Here is a 13746-nt window from a genome sequence, read left to right as displayed (position 1 = left end):
TTCCCATTGCCTCGTGTTTCGCAGCACGGATGCATGGGAAATTCGCCGGCTTGCACAAATATTTCAATGAAAAACGAGCTATCTTTGCTATAAATTATAGCAACGCAGTGATGTGCACAACGCTCGGGCACCATGAATACCAACCATGTCCCGCGAAACCGGCAGCTTCCCATTCTTACCTCTAGGACCCTCCCGCTTGAACCGGTTTTTTATACAAGAAACACCAAAAACCTGTCCCCGTGTCCCTAGGTCCGAAATTGCATTTCCATCGATAAAATATATCGCTCCTCTGGGGTTCCTAGGTGTGTGTGTGTCTGTGTGTAAGGGACAATGTAGCCATACTCTCCAAACTCTGCCCGTTGCTTACGGGCGACCCTGAATGGCTGTTCTGCTTTTTCGTCCCTGTTGGAGTTGGCGATGCTGGCAGTGTCAGAGCTCAAGATGGCAATTTGCCAACGATAACCCCAATGTCCAATGCAATTGCATACCATTCCACACAATCTCTCTCTCTCTCTCTCTCTCTCTCTCTCTCTCTCTCACACACTCTTCAAATTTCCCCCCTATGGACTTCCACCGTCAAAGCATTCCACAGTATCGGAAATCAGTCGCATGGCGCTAGACACAAAAAAGCCCCCCAGTCCCGAAAACTGACGCCAAGTGGCATAGGGACGAAGGACGACCGGACCGGATTCTACTGTGGAATGCGAAAGTGGTTGTTCGCTTTTCTTGCTTGTTGTTTCATCTGCCGCAACCGGCCAGGATCGATCTTTTGGCGCGTTGCAACACATTGCTAACGCCACCAGTCCCAATCCTACACCGCCAAAAAACATCCATCTGAAAGCCTCTCTGCATAATGAATGCAACTGGGCTGCCATGGGGCGGTTTTTAAACATAAATTCCACCATCTTTAATTACCGACATTTTGGACAGACTGACAGGAGGGACTTACTTTAGAAAATTGAAAATAAAAATACAACGTTAATGTACTTGCTACTCAGCATGATACGAATGCCGAGTTGGCAGCCCCTAAATGTATGCAATGATCCAAGTAATAGTTACAGTAGAACAGTTCTCAGATAAAATACACTCAAGGATTTTGGAAATTACATATTCTTAAGAACACTCAGTGGAGACAAAAGAACTCTCCTCTGTATCTTGTAAAAGACCTTGCGAAAAGATTTTTCTACGATTAACACACTCACACGTAAATTGCAGGTGTCACAATTCTGCTATCACTCACTGTCTTCCTAAACATGGTCGCCGAGACGATGCCGGCAACATCAGACGCAGTGCCTCTCCTAGGTAAGCCTACGTCGTCTGTACTATATTTGCAAACGACTCCGACTTCATCATTGTCTAAATCATTTTATATCACACGCCCCACAAAGGAACCTACTTCAATTGCATCATGTTCATGGTTGCCTCATCGGTTGTGTCTACGATCCTGATCCTGAACTATCACCACCGTAACTCCGACACGCACGAAATGTCTGAATGGGTACGTATAGCAGCAGACTGTCAACCATCGAATGCCGTTTTCGCTTACAACCACAAGTAATTTCGCTTTAGATTCGCGTTGTGTTCCTGATCTGGTTACCGTTCATCCTGCGCATGAGTCGACCGGGAGAACCCTACCCGCATCCATGCCGTCCAACAGTGGACGAAAAGAATAAGCAACTCCAGGAGGTGGAGATGCGTGAACGGTTGGTATTTTTGCGCCCTTGGCGCAAGGCTATGGCGCATGTCAATATGACTAACACTCGACTTTTCTGCAGGTCCTCCAAGTCACTGCTCGCCAACGTTCTGGACATCGACGACGACTTCCGGTGCAATCACCGGTGCAACACGCTGCCACATAACCCCACATACTACCGCACCGTGTACCGTCAGGGTGAGGATGGTAGTGTAGGGCCGATCGGTGCGACCGACACGATCGGACGTTCTGCCGGTCTCGGTACGATTAGTGCTGGTGGTGGCCGCCTGCACGAAACCGTTTCCTCGCATACCTGTCTCAGCTCGTCCGCCGAGTACGAGCTAGCGCTGATACTGAAGGAGCTACGCTACATCACCGATCAGGTGGTTTGTTTTCTTTTAATACATATCTTTTGTTTAACGAGTTGGTCGGTTGGTTGGTTGGCTGGTTGGTTGGTTAGTTTTTAGCGACTTTAAGTCATTAGACTTCATTTGTCTCTTGTATGAAGCGTTTTAAGCAAAGTTGCTCATTATGCAGTGGTGGACAATAGGATGCGATGGTGCTGATATTTGACGAATCTACTTTTTTTGTAAAACTCAGATCTTGAGATAACAAAGATATATTGGACCAATTGGGAAATCGTCTCTGATTCGCTTTTTACCATTCTGCCACATTGGGATAGAAAATTTAATTATTGTAATTGCGTTTGATAGTTTGATGGTCTTATTCTATTATCCGTCACTGTAGATGAATTACTTCTCACAGATGCTCATCACTGAGCTTTGTTTTAGTTTCATGAGCCTGAAAGTAGGCAATATTTTAATTTTGTCTAGGAATCCACGCAAAAAACGCTAAAACTAGCTTCTAAAATATACACTATCATAGCATACTATCAGGCGTTATGAAACCAAAACAAAAGAGAAATGATTTTTGTTCATGGAGAGTAATAAACTTTGTTACTTTACTAATAACCAATGTTATTTTTTATACTAATTAGACTTTCGAATTGCATACTTTGAATCAAAAGTAGCCAACGGAAGGCAACAGATGATATCGTCTGTAGTTATGCAATTCGATTGAAAATAGTAGATTATTATCGCTACACTACCATGCTCGCTACTTGGTTTAGCATTACTTAATCTATGTCTTTTTTCTTCTCTCACACACACATGCTTTTACAGCTCCGCAAGGAGGACGAGAGTGGCGAAATCACGCGCGAATGGAAGTTCGCCGCCATGGTAGTCGATCGTCTGTGCCTTATCATATTCACCCTGTTCACGATCATCGCCACGCTGGCTGTTCTTTTCTCTGCGCCGCACTTTATCGTTTCATAACAACCATCAGCACGGCGGCACACCGGCACTAACGGTCAGCACGATCGTACCACCTCCACCCTTCCTTCCCGCTTCACCACCATCACCGCCACCATCGATCCCGGCACGCACCACCACGGACAACAGGGTGACGATTACGACGACGACGAGGACACTAACAACGATAAGCACGAGGGCGGTTGCAATGATGGTTTCGCGTACGAGCTGCTACAGAGTTGCTGCTTCCCACTCCCACTACTACTGCTGCTGCTCGTACTGCTCTGCGGCGTACTGGTGGCGTGCTGGTGGTTGGTACGCAAACGGCACTCACTCGCCTACGGTCTCGCACAGCTGGTTAACGTGGCCGATTACCGCCTGCGACGGTATGTGTACATTTTCGTGAAGAATTTTAAGCTCATCAGCGACACGTAAGAAAATAGAAAGGTACTGACGCAACTGCAATGTAGGGTGCAGACAACGGATTGCGATAATTGATATACGATGTGGATATGAAGACTACGAAACGGTTGAGATGTTGGAGGAGCAGCGACTCTCTGCGACAATGCAGAGTTCTTTTTTATATCACACTACTCCGCTAGCAAGGAAAAGCGATCAAAACTAAAACCTCCAGGCAGCAACACTACAAACGAGACAGAGAAATGCTGGAGTATGACAGAGAAGCACACATCGCACATAAAACTGCACTGCAAAACGTGGGGCAGACGGCGAAGGGAGGAGTAGAAAGGAGAATGTCGATACGGGAGGCCGAAGCTTCCTATCCTCCAAGTCCCTATGTTCAGATGATGAGGAGGGGGGGGGGGGTGGGCTGCGAGAAGAACGGAAAGGCAGCTTCAACTTCAAGACCGGAAAGACAACACCTCAATAATAGCCGCAACAGCGCATTACCGAAGCGAAGCTGCGGAGAATGGAAGACTACACCGAGTACCATAACTACCGTCAAGAAATTCTTCTAGTGCTACTAATACTACTGGTTCATACAACTACTATTACTACTACTTATACTACTACCACTACTACTTATACTACTAACGTCAACTACTAATAATACTATGGGAAGAGAGTGCGAAAACAAAACACACACCAGAGCAACTACTAATGCTTCTACTAATTGCAACTACTATGATTAACATTTCTACCGATAACAGTGGCGCCACCTATCCTATTAGGCTGTGCTAATTGATCCTAGGAGAAGAACGCACACGAAGAGCCGGAAAGCAAAATGGGGTAAGCAGCACGGCGATGCATGGTAAGCTGGTACGAGTATGAGGGTTACGTGGGGCAGAATGTGTGTTGCAGCAGTCACGTAATATAGCTAGGAGGACATGTTTTTAATTTGCAGACATGCAGGAGATATCATCCAGCTTCCAAATTCTAGCAGCGATTACGGCATTGTTCCAATATAGGTTCGAGTTTCGGAAACTGTTCGTTACTGGTTATATCGCTTCATATGGTAGTTTAAGCAGAAGCTTTGAAGCGTTCGCTTCGCTCTCTAAGTTAGTCATAGATTTTTGGAGAATACGAATTACTTTACCGAACCGTAGACAGCCGTTCTGAGTAACAGCATCAGTACTGACAGAAGCGTAGCGTGTGTAGAACTTTCATCAGTTAGCCGAGTGTTTTGTGTAAAAGAAGTTTTATCTCACTTGTTCGTGTTAAGTGTATCGTTTCCTATTGCTGTTCATTGAGCATTCTTCACCAAAGTTGTTCTCCAGTTAACCGCGTGGAATACGGGCAGTAAAATCATCCGTTTATCAATACATCAATCCTCGTAGCTATCCGTTGGTGCCCCGATGGGGTACAACAGAAGGTGTCAGATCGGCAGCAGAAAACATTATTCCGCTGATATCGGCAGGCAGAACGAATTCGACAAACCCATATAAACCAGTCCACCGTGCGCTGGCTGGCTAACTGTGATGCTAGCAAAAACCCACAAGAATAAACCCGATTCTTGATAGCATAGAAACAAGCAAATCGCACCCTGTAGACGGGAACTCTTAGTCAAACTACCAAAATGTACTAAAACAAACCCCCGATAGGTCCCAGGCCCCTTTATTATGAGGTTCTTCCAACTAGCTTACGTACTACTGACAGGAGGCTCCAGAAACGTCAAACTGAGTGACAGCAGTATATGGGTAGGCAAAAGCCAGCAAAAAAATATCTAGGTACTGAGTAATATGCGAGAGAAAGCTGAGAAGAAAAAGGGACAAATACAGTCTCAGCCAGAGCGAGAACATGCGAGACAAATCAGATAGAATGGTGAGAATTGATTGATTGACCGGCTAAACGTCACTGGCTCATCCAACTGATAAGGTGAGACCACTGCCATTCGTGACGACTTTCTTCGGACATACGGACAGAAAGCGAGTGAGATATAGACAGAAAGGCAGGCTAGTGTGAGCGAGCCTCAGCATCAGCGCACTGATTAACCGTTGATAGGCAAATGTGGAGGTGAGATTCGCTCACCGTAGAAGTGTGTGCACGAGTGCGGTGGTAGTAGGCCGCACGTAAACCCATCACACCACACAAAACAATATTGGACAGTTTTACAGTGCCTAGAACTACGAAATGCTTTCAATTGATACATTCTTCTGCCAAGCAAAACGTTCTTGCAAGTCGGGTTTAAACTAATCGGTTCACTGTGTTTTCTGTTTAGCTGTAGTAGGCGTTAGGCGTTATAGGAGGAAATTGCATATAGCAAATAGGCGAGGGATAATGGACGCACCGGAAGGATAAATGCTTTGCCCGATCGGATTGCCCGCAAAGTAAAGGACAGAAATCAGTTAGTAGCTCAATTTTCGAAAAACCGTAGCCAGGCCGCGAAAGTTTACGTCAAAATGTCCCACGTTCGCAACGTTTTACGTAGTTGTTACTAAGCTAAACGTTTTGTTAATATATCGTCGCCCAGATAATAATCGTCAAATTTGAAACACTTTTTCGGCGCCTGTTGTGTGTGGTAGTGAACCGTCAAATGGAGTAACTGTGAGCGAGACAGGAAGCGAGAAAGCGAGATGGAATGTTTTGCGGTAGGACTTTGAACAACAGCTCAGGCAAAGTTTAAAGCCGGTGCGCGAACAATGGTGACAGATGAAAAGAAAAATGCTGTGATAACCACTAACAAAAAAAAACAAAATAACAAAACAAACAAAACAAAACACGAAAAAGGGATTCATTGACAGAAGGCTATCAGATACATTGAAAAATAACCAGCAAAACAAAACGACAAACAAACAACCAACACTGTTCGTAACAATCTAAAACAAAATGGCTACTTCGAAAAGAATTTGCAAAAACACGCAAAATGGCTTCACCTTAAACGAGTAAAACAAAAAAAAATAGAAATAAAAATAATTAATTAAAACTGACCGTAAAGTAGCACATCGTTGCAGATGGTAAAAACAAAACACCCATTTTCTATTGCAACTGAATCAAATGAAGCGATGGCTTAAACTGTGCCGCCATAACTAAAAGCATAAAGACATGCTTAAACAAAAACCAATAACAAACGATGTGGTACGCGTAATGGACAATTTACCCCTTTAAAACATGGAATGGATATCTTTATCCTTGACCTCACTTTTAAACAAAGTTTTGCCGCAGAAAAAAATGTTAACGCTGGTCACTTTAACGTTGACATGTTGAACGCTACTCCCTTCTGTCTAACCTGTCTAATCGATCTTTGGCAATCAATCTCGACATTGCACAACAAATTGCAAAATAGCAACGATTCCCTCCTGCTCTCCTGCTTCCTCCCACCTCCTGATTCCTACTTTGCAAAACAAAAATGTAATTGTGGCTAGCTTTAACACACGGCAAAACAATGCACCACGCTCTCTCTCTCTCTCATCCGGACTCAGTGGTTAAGTGACAAGAAGTTAATTAAAAATACATTTTAACAAACACTCACACAGCAAAAAATACTAATCCGGCGTAAAACGTTACAAATAAGAAGAAGAAAGACAGAAAAGCAAAAATAAAACGTCACACTATAACCTGCAAAAAGTAAGCATATTTATACAACATATAAACGTTACACCGTACGTAAAGAAAATATAAAAAACACACACACACACACACATATTTATAACACATACTTACTAAGAGCAAAACAAAACTAAACTAAAAATCAAAAAGGAAAACACTGTCAAGAAGAGTAAACAATCAATCAAAAACAGCTTGTTTAAATCTTCAACTTGAATCGAAACGATGTTTGTAATACGGATATTTAATGGCAAAGTAACGGAACCTCTCTGCAAATTGTGTTGCACACAAGTTTTCTTATCACCCTTTCCTTTCCCCCCATCCAAATCTCCTAGAAAATCACCCCCCCCCCCCCCCCAACGCTGTCACCCCGCCCATATGCCGGAGCTTCAATCAAAGCCAAACCACAATAATAAAGGAACAAACATCTAAATCTGGAACGAACACTAAGCAAAAACATAAAAAAATACTGCGAATCACAAATACACGCGCCGACACTGTGACATAAGAGTTTAAAAATCCTGGCGGAAACTGTTGTTACATTTTTATACATTTAAAAAAATCCTAAAAAAAAGGTCAAATCAACAGAGTGTGACAGATTAAAAAAAACAAAACAAATCAAAAGCATGAGATGAAAACACTCCTAGCAAAAACAAAGAAACAAACTAAAGTTTGATCCTTTAAGGCCGCCACGTTTCGAAACGAAAGCATTGTTTGCTTGGCCGACGAACGGTTGAGTGAGTGAGAGTGAGCGAGACCTCGAAGGGTCGATCAAAGCATCAAATGGTAGAGAACAACCACGAGTAGTTTCGTAGTATTATGGGGAATCGAACTCGGGCGTTAGTGAAATCGCGACGGGCAAAAGCAGCAAAAAAACCATATTAAAACTAAAAAAACACACGAAGCATTAGCAAAAAAGCCAACTGTTAAATCAAAAGTTTAGTACATAAGCACATCATGTGGTATTACAATTATAGCAAGACCGTGCAGAACCGGACATTAAACGTTAAGCTAAAGCTATCAAGCAACACTAAAATAATAGTAAACAAAGTGCATATTTATAATCAAAAGCCACCAGGACGGCGAGTCGTGGCATTTAAAATTCGTGTGACAAGAGGTAGGGTGCAGATTACGATAGTGAAGTAAAATAAATCAGTAAAACTAAAAACAAGCAACACCGAATTCCCCGACCAACACTCGGGTGAAACTTCACATAAGACAAAAGAAACCCGATCGTTGGTCGCTTGACAGGAACGGCGAGGCCGTGAAAAATGTGTAGTGAAATCTTTACTTACCGCAAAAACGGAAGCCTGGACGATATATCCTTCCAGCGAAGAAATCTCCGGAGTCAGAACTGACACCTGTCAAACGCACGCGTGACGTTAAAGGTTTGACACGTTTGACAGTACCGCACCTCTTACTCACACTAAACATTTTTCTCCATTATTAAACCGGTGGCTCACCGCGAGAGGCACGCACAGACACAGCCACACACACGATCGTGTGACGAAGTAGTGATAGACGAGTACAATACTATAAGTATGCCTGTCAGTGAGTGACAGGTCGGATCGCCGAACATGCAACATGGCCAGCGAGGGCGACACGAAAGTAAACAATCATGGCGTAACTAAAAAGACTCCGCTCTCTCACCTTTTTTTCCACACACGCAACGATCGTTGGTTAAGCGCCCCGATCCCTTATCTAACCACTACGCAACACATTCACAAACACACACACACGCACTAAAGACACTAAAAACACAAACTAAAAAATGACGCATTCCGTACTGTAGCTAGGTTCAGATATTTGGCGACCGTATAAAACAAACAACTTACTAACCACTAGAACAGCGAGAATGGATGATCTTGGCGGTTCCCCGATATTCACCCGACGATCTCCCGATAATCAGTGTACACGGCACTTTTTCCAGTGTATATCACATGTTTCTTTGTGCACACACATGAACACACTAGCACCCAGCTCACATACAGCCATTTAAACTGCACTACTGTTGTTACTAAATTATACACCAACGCTAAGTAATCTCTCGGCTACACACACCCACGCACACGTATCGAAAGGTGAGAGGATGCTATCGTTTGAATAAAACCGGTCTTCCAGCAAAAAAAAGAAACAAAAGCAAAAACAAGAATGTGAGTAAGAGAGCGAGAGAGGGATAGAGAGAGAGAGAGAGAGAGAGAGAGAGAGAGAGAGAGAGAGAGATTAAAACAGATAAGCGATATCAAACTATTAAAAAAAACCGTATTAATCACCCAACACTACCCATTCAAAGAACAGAATGCACGGCAGTGCTCGAACTTGAATTCACAGTAGCTGAACATCTTCGGCCAAAATTAAAAATAAACAGATTAACAAAACTTCAGAACAAAAGGGACACCACCATGCCAATAAACCTAACAGAGGCCAGAGGTTCCCTGCAAGGGCAAAACATGTATGAACAATAAACGAAGCGCCAACATGTGTTGCAACTCCAATTGGCTACCATTGTTGCTCTTTTCGCCCGCATGGGTTAGTTTTTGCGAAAAAAAGAGATTTCAATAAGAAAACGAAACAAAACAAAAAAAAGACACGATACGATCTGTAAGTTACGTTGATAGTTAAATAATATTAATCCGGGCTTTAAAGAAGTTCACTCGTCACCATCGCCTTTTTCTCGTTTTGTTTCTTTTTGTTTTTTTTTTTACTAACGTTACTATTTCGCTAGTTTTGTGAAGAAACCTTGAGATTAAGCGGATTCGAGAATGTGTGCACGACTACGTACAGTTTTCGTTGAGGTGACTCGAGACGATGGAAAAGGCATAGGATTAGAGTTTGTTTTAGCACATCAATTTACTAACCACATCAACACTCACTCACACACCTACACGTTTCTAACGCCAAACTTTTTCTCACACCTTACCTGGCACACGACACACTCTCACGCCCACTCAAGACACACACGGCTATTTTAATTACCATTTAAAAAAAAGTATATATTAAACCAAAGTATATATAAATATAAATAAAGAGAAACGAACGAACAAAGTAAAGCATAAATGTCTAAATCCGATAAATTAAAACACAGAAACGCGTTCGGAATACCCCGGCGGTGACCGTCACCGTCGGCGTTCTACGTCGAAGTGCGCGCCTAGGTGTTAGTGAGTCGTGGCAGGTCGTGGAAAGGAAAACAATTCGAAGGTTAGCGACCCTGGTTCATCCAAACCGTTAGCAAATTAATCACGAGTAGTGCAAATTACTTACAATACCACTGTGTTTCTATCCCGTCCGCCCACCTTTTCCAACTCCAGCCCTACTTTGCTTCTATCTTTCCTCTTTCGTGAGGATAAAATACACACACGCACACACTTACACATATCGGACACCGAGTTGTTTTAGGTTTGTTAGATCAGAGTCGGTACACGGGACACTAAGTTCACCGCAGAACGACGCGCAAGAGACTAAAGCACGGTTTGAAACCGTGCTTTGCGTTACTCCAAAAAGGAGATCGTGATCGAGAGAACACGAGAGAGTGAGAGAGGGAGAGAAAGAGCGAGACTATTATAAGACCCCAAAGTCAGGTTCAGCGCGCTCAGTGTATTCGTGTTGTAAATCGCGACAAGCGTGTCCTAGCAATATTTGTTCCTTCCTCTCCCTCACAACAATGCTGAAACTGAATTTAATATACTTTGGCGAAGGTGAAAGGATAGCAAATTCTGAATGTTTTATACTCATATATAAGAACGTTACAACTGTCCGATACTGGTTTGGTTTGACAGCCCAGGAATGGAACTACGATTAAATGAAGAAACGATTCTACAGCACTGTTATACTCATTAGTTGTTAGTTGATACCGATAGTCAATTCATTTCTTTAACTAGTACGAATAAGGTTAGCATCGTAAGCGAGCGTCCCGAGCTGCAGCTTGTTGGAAGAGTTTACGTTACTCCTTTAATCAGGCAACTATTTAACAGACTATTAGTCTCTATGTGGTTGATTAACCTTACAACAACTGTAAGATGCGACGTATACTGTAAGGAAGCGCGAAACCCGTATATCCAAACACAAAACTAACAAACATACACAGCACACACACACACAGTCAAAAGATTAACCAATGTTTCTGCCATTTGCCAAATGCACACGCAACTAAAAGAGTTTCGTAAACGCGCACCCAAAACTGTTACACGATACGATGTGCCAATACTACGCGGCCAACTGTCATACTTGAACACTAACAATACTCTACACTTCACAGTTATGTAATTCTAACAACAATATAGCAAAAGTGAGTATCTCACTACAAGCCACTGATGGGTTTTAGCGTTGAAAACGGGATGTGCGAGCGCCTAACAATATGCAACACAATTACAAATCTACAATCTGTAGCTTTGACTCTCCCGGGGGTTGGCTCATTGCCTTCTCAAATTTCATACTTTCAGGCTTCAACACATATGGCACAAAATTCGCCAGTGATTCGTTTTGGGATGTAATTAAAAAATAAATATATTTTATTTGAGTGTACTGAAGTTAAACTACTTATAATTTATATTTTTACCAAACCGATTTGACGCAGCTAAATTAGAATCAATGAAGGAAAGTTTTGGTTTACTAGTAGTTAAAACATGCCTAACGGAAGCTTCTTACTGTAACGTAAGCATTTTTGTTGTATTTGTTTTCGTAACTCGTATCACTTTGACAAACTACCAGAAGGCAGAAGAATTAAACTTAGCTGGAACAACAAAGCTCTTGCCAAAACGATGGTCCTTTCGCTGGCGTGTCAAACACCCTCCGTAAGATGGCGACCGTCGCTGCTCTAAATAAATGGCTCTAAAAAACAACCGTGTTAAACTTAAATTAAAAATACATACAAAACACACACTTAAACAACCCCGACACTGTAACACACAAACAAGCTACAGATTCAAACACTACTAAACTCTAACCTATACCAACCAAGTTGATAAATCAGTTCCAATTATTATAGTTAAACTTCTGACAAACGTTAGTGAATTGTTCGTGCAAAATCCAATCCAAATAAGAAAACAAAATGGCGGCATGAAAACCGAATTCTGGCTCAAATCCAGGCGTTAACGGCTAACACATACACACCGAATGTTTCGAATGTTTGCATACTATTACTTCTTACCGTATAAGGCCCGTCGTTAGCGAGCACACGCAGTTTGAATGGGGGATCCCGTGTTTAAATCCGACGCAATAGTACGAAATATCGGGCCGCGAACGACGAACGCTGAATATTCTTGTAAAAAACAGTATCCACCCCAGAGTCCCACAGTCACGCGCGCTGTGGCACTCCTCGGCGAGCAGCGTAACAGCACATCCTTCTGTGCCCGGTGAAGATGCCTGGCACTTTATTTAACTACAATTTTGATTGCGCAACTGGCAAACGGTGTGAGAGTTGTGGAAAATTAACGCAAAAAACGGGGGGAAAAAGTAAGCAAAACTAAAATAATAAACTGAAAAAACACTATAATCTGAAGGTAATTTAAAAAAAGAAACAAACAAGCAAAACGACATACATACACATTTTATAAAAGAGAAGTAAAGAAAAAAAAAGCAGAAAACAAGTAGCCGTTAAACTAAAACGAATACCTTCGATGTAGAAAGACGGGGGACGGGACGGAACGCTCCCGACATTGAGTGAAGGAAGCCGATGAGGTGTGAAGGTGCCAACAGGAGAGGGGAGACAGTCAGCAGGCTGTGTTGTGGCGAGCGGAGTAGGGAGACGGATGAGGAGGCTGGCTGGTGGGCAACTTTTCATAGATTGCATAGTGAGAGAGCATAAATCAATCATTGCATTTTTTGAAAACGTTCAATAATGGTTGTAAGCGAGATTTGTTAGACAGAAAGAAAGAGGCACTCACAATACATACACACAAATACACACACTGACAAAAATACACAGGAAAAGAAATAGAAATCTACGATGTGAAAAGCATCACAAGAAGAGAAAGAAAGAAAATGAACAGGAAAATTGGAAACAGTGAAACAATGACAGAAGACAGATAAAGTAAGAAAAAGTGTTGAAGCGAAACAGGTAAAAGGATTGGATGCAACGATGATTGAAGCAAAAACTACTAACAAAATAAATAAAACACAGCAAACAATGAAAACACTTACTCACACACACACACACACACACACACACACACACACACACACACACACACACACACACAAACGCCGAATAATGAATAATGAATAAAATAAACAAAAGAAAACAAAACAAACCAAAAAAAAAACAACAAAACCGAACAGCACAACGGTTGAATTATGTTCGAAATAAAATTATTCAAATAATTTCCAAACATCTGCAGACTTTTCCTTCGGCGAACAGGCATCAACACTACACAATAACACATCCGAAAAGATTAATGTAAAATACTATTTCCTCTCTATCAAGAGACTTTGTTGTAGAAAAACCGAGGTCTTTTCGTCAACTAGGCCTCATCGTTCAAACCACTCCACATCCACCGAAAAGACCTCGGGGTCGAGGAATTTCTAATGGTTCCATCTATCAAACAACTTCATTCTTCGTCGACTGGACCTCGCCGTCAGAGATCGAAGAGGCATCGTCGATCAAACTGCCTACCAAGAAGCCAAGTAGTCAAAATGTCTGTGGTCCAAGCTTCATGAATTCGGACTTGGTTCAATACGTCATGACTCAGCTTCAAGAGCACGTAGAATGCACTAATCTCTAGTATAACCTAAAATTACCTCGTA

At 42.3% G+C, this 13746-nt stretch overlaps 3 protein-coding genes across 5 annotated transcripts in view; 1 reads left to right on the top strand and 2 right to left on the bottom strand.

Moving 5' to 3' along the window:
- The window catches only part of LOC118517673 (ELAV-like protein 2), a 111912-nt gene extending 103479 nt beyond the window's left edge, over positions 1 to 8433 (bottom strand). Inside the window, exon 1 of one of the 2 annotated variants that reach the window (XM_036064064.1) lies at positions 8301 to 8433. The gene's annotated coding sequence lies outside the window, so the exon portion shown is untranslated. The remainder of the gene's footprint in view (positions 1 to 8300) is intronic. The other variant, XM_036064075.1, reaches the window with a different exon arrangement.
- The window catches only part of LOC118517738, a 90940-nt gene extending 82486 nt beyond the window's left edge, over positions 1 to 8454 (bottom strand). Inside the window, exons 1-2 of the mRNA XM_036034528.1 lie at positions 8431 to 8454; positions 8301 to 8366 (exon numbers count right to left, since the gene is read on the bottom strand). Of these exons, the coding sequence (XP_035890421.1) occupies positions 8301 to 8366; positions 8431 to 8439 (75 nt within the window). The 5' untranslated portion in view covers positions 8440 to 8454. The remainder of the gene's footprint in view (positions 1 to 8300; positions 8367 to 8430) is intronic.
- The window catches only part of LOC118517651 (neuronal acetylcholine receptor subunit alpha-7-like), an 80235-nt gene extending 66904 nt beyond the window's left edge, over positions 1 to 13331 (top strand). Inside the window, exons 10-14 of one of the 2 annotated variants that reach the window (XM_036063983.1) lie at positions 1216 to 1302; positions 1389 to 1498; positions 1570 to 1703; positions 1776 to 2079; positions 2875 to 13331. In XM_036063983.1, coding sequence (XP_035919876.1) covers positions 1216 to 1302; positions 1389 to 1498; positions 1570 to 1703; positions 1776 to 2079; positions 2875 to 3027 — 788 coding nt within the window. In that variant the 3' untranslated portion in view covers positions 3028 to 13331. The remainder of the gene's footprint in view (positions 1 to 1215; positions 1303 to 1388; positions 1499 to 1569; positions 1704 to 1775; positions 2080 to 2874) is intronic. The other variant, XM_036063993.1, reaches the window with a different exon arrangement.
- Positions 13332 to 13746: the final 415 nt, after the last annotated feature.

Source organism: Anopheles stephensi, chromosome X (assembly GCF_013141755.1).
Source record: "Anopheles stephensi strain Indian chromosome X, UCI_ANSTEP_V1.0, whole genome shotgun sequence".
In the NCBI taxonomy this organism is placed as follows: Eukaryota; Metazoa; Arthropoda; class Insecta; order Diptera; family Culicidae; genus Anopheles; species Anopheles stephensi.
This window is presented reverse-complemented; position numbering and strand designations above follow the sequence as displayed.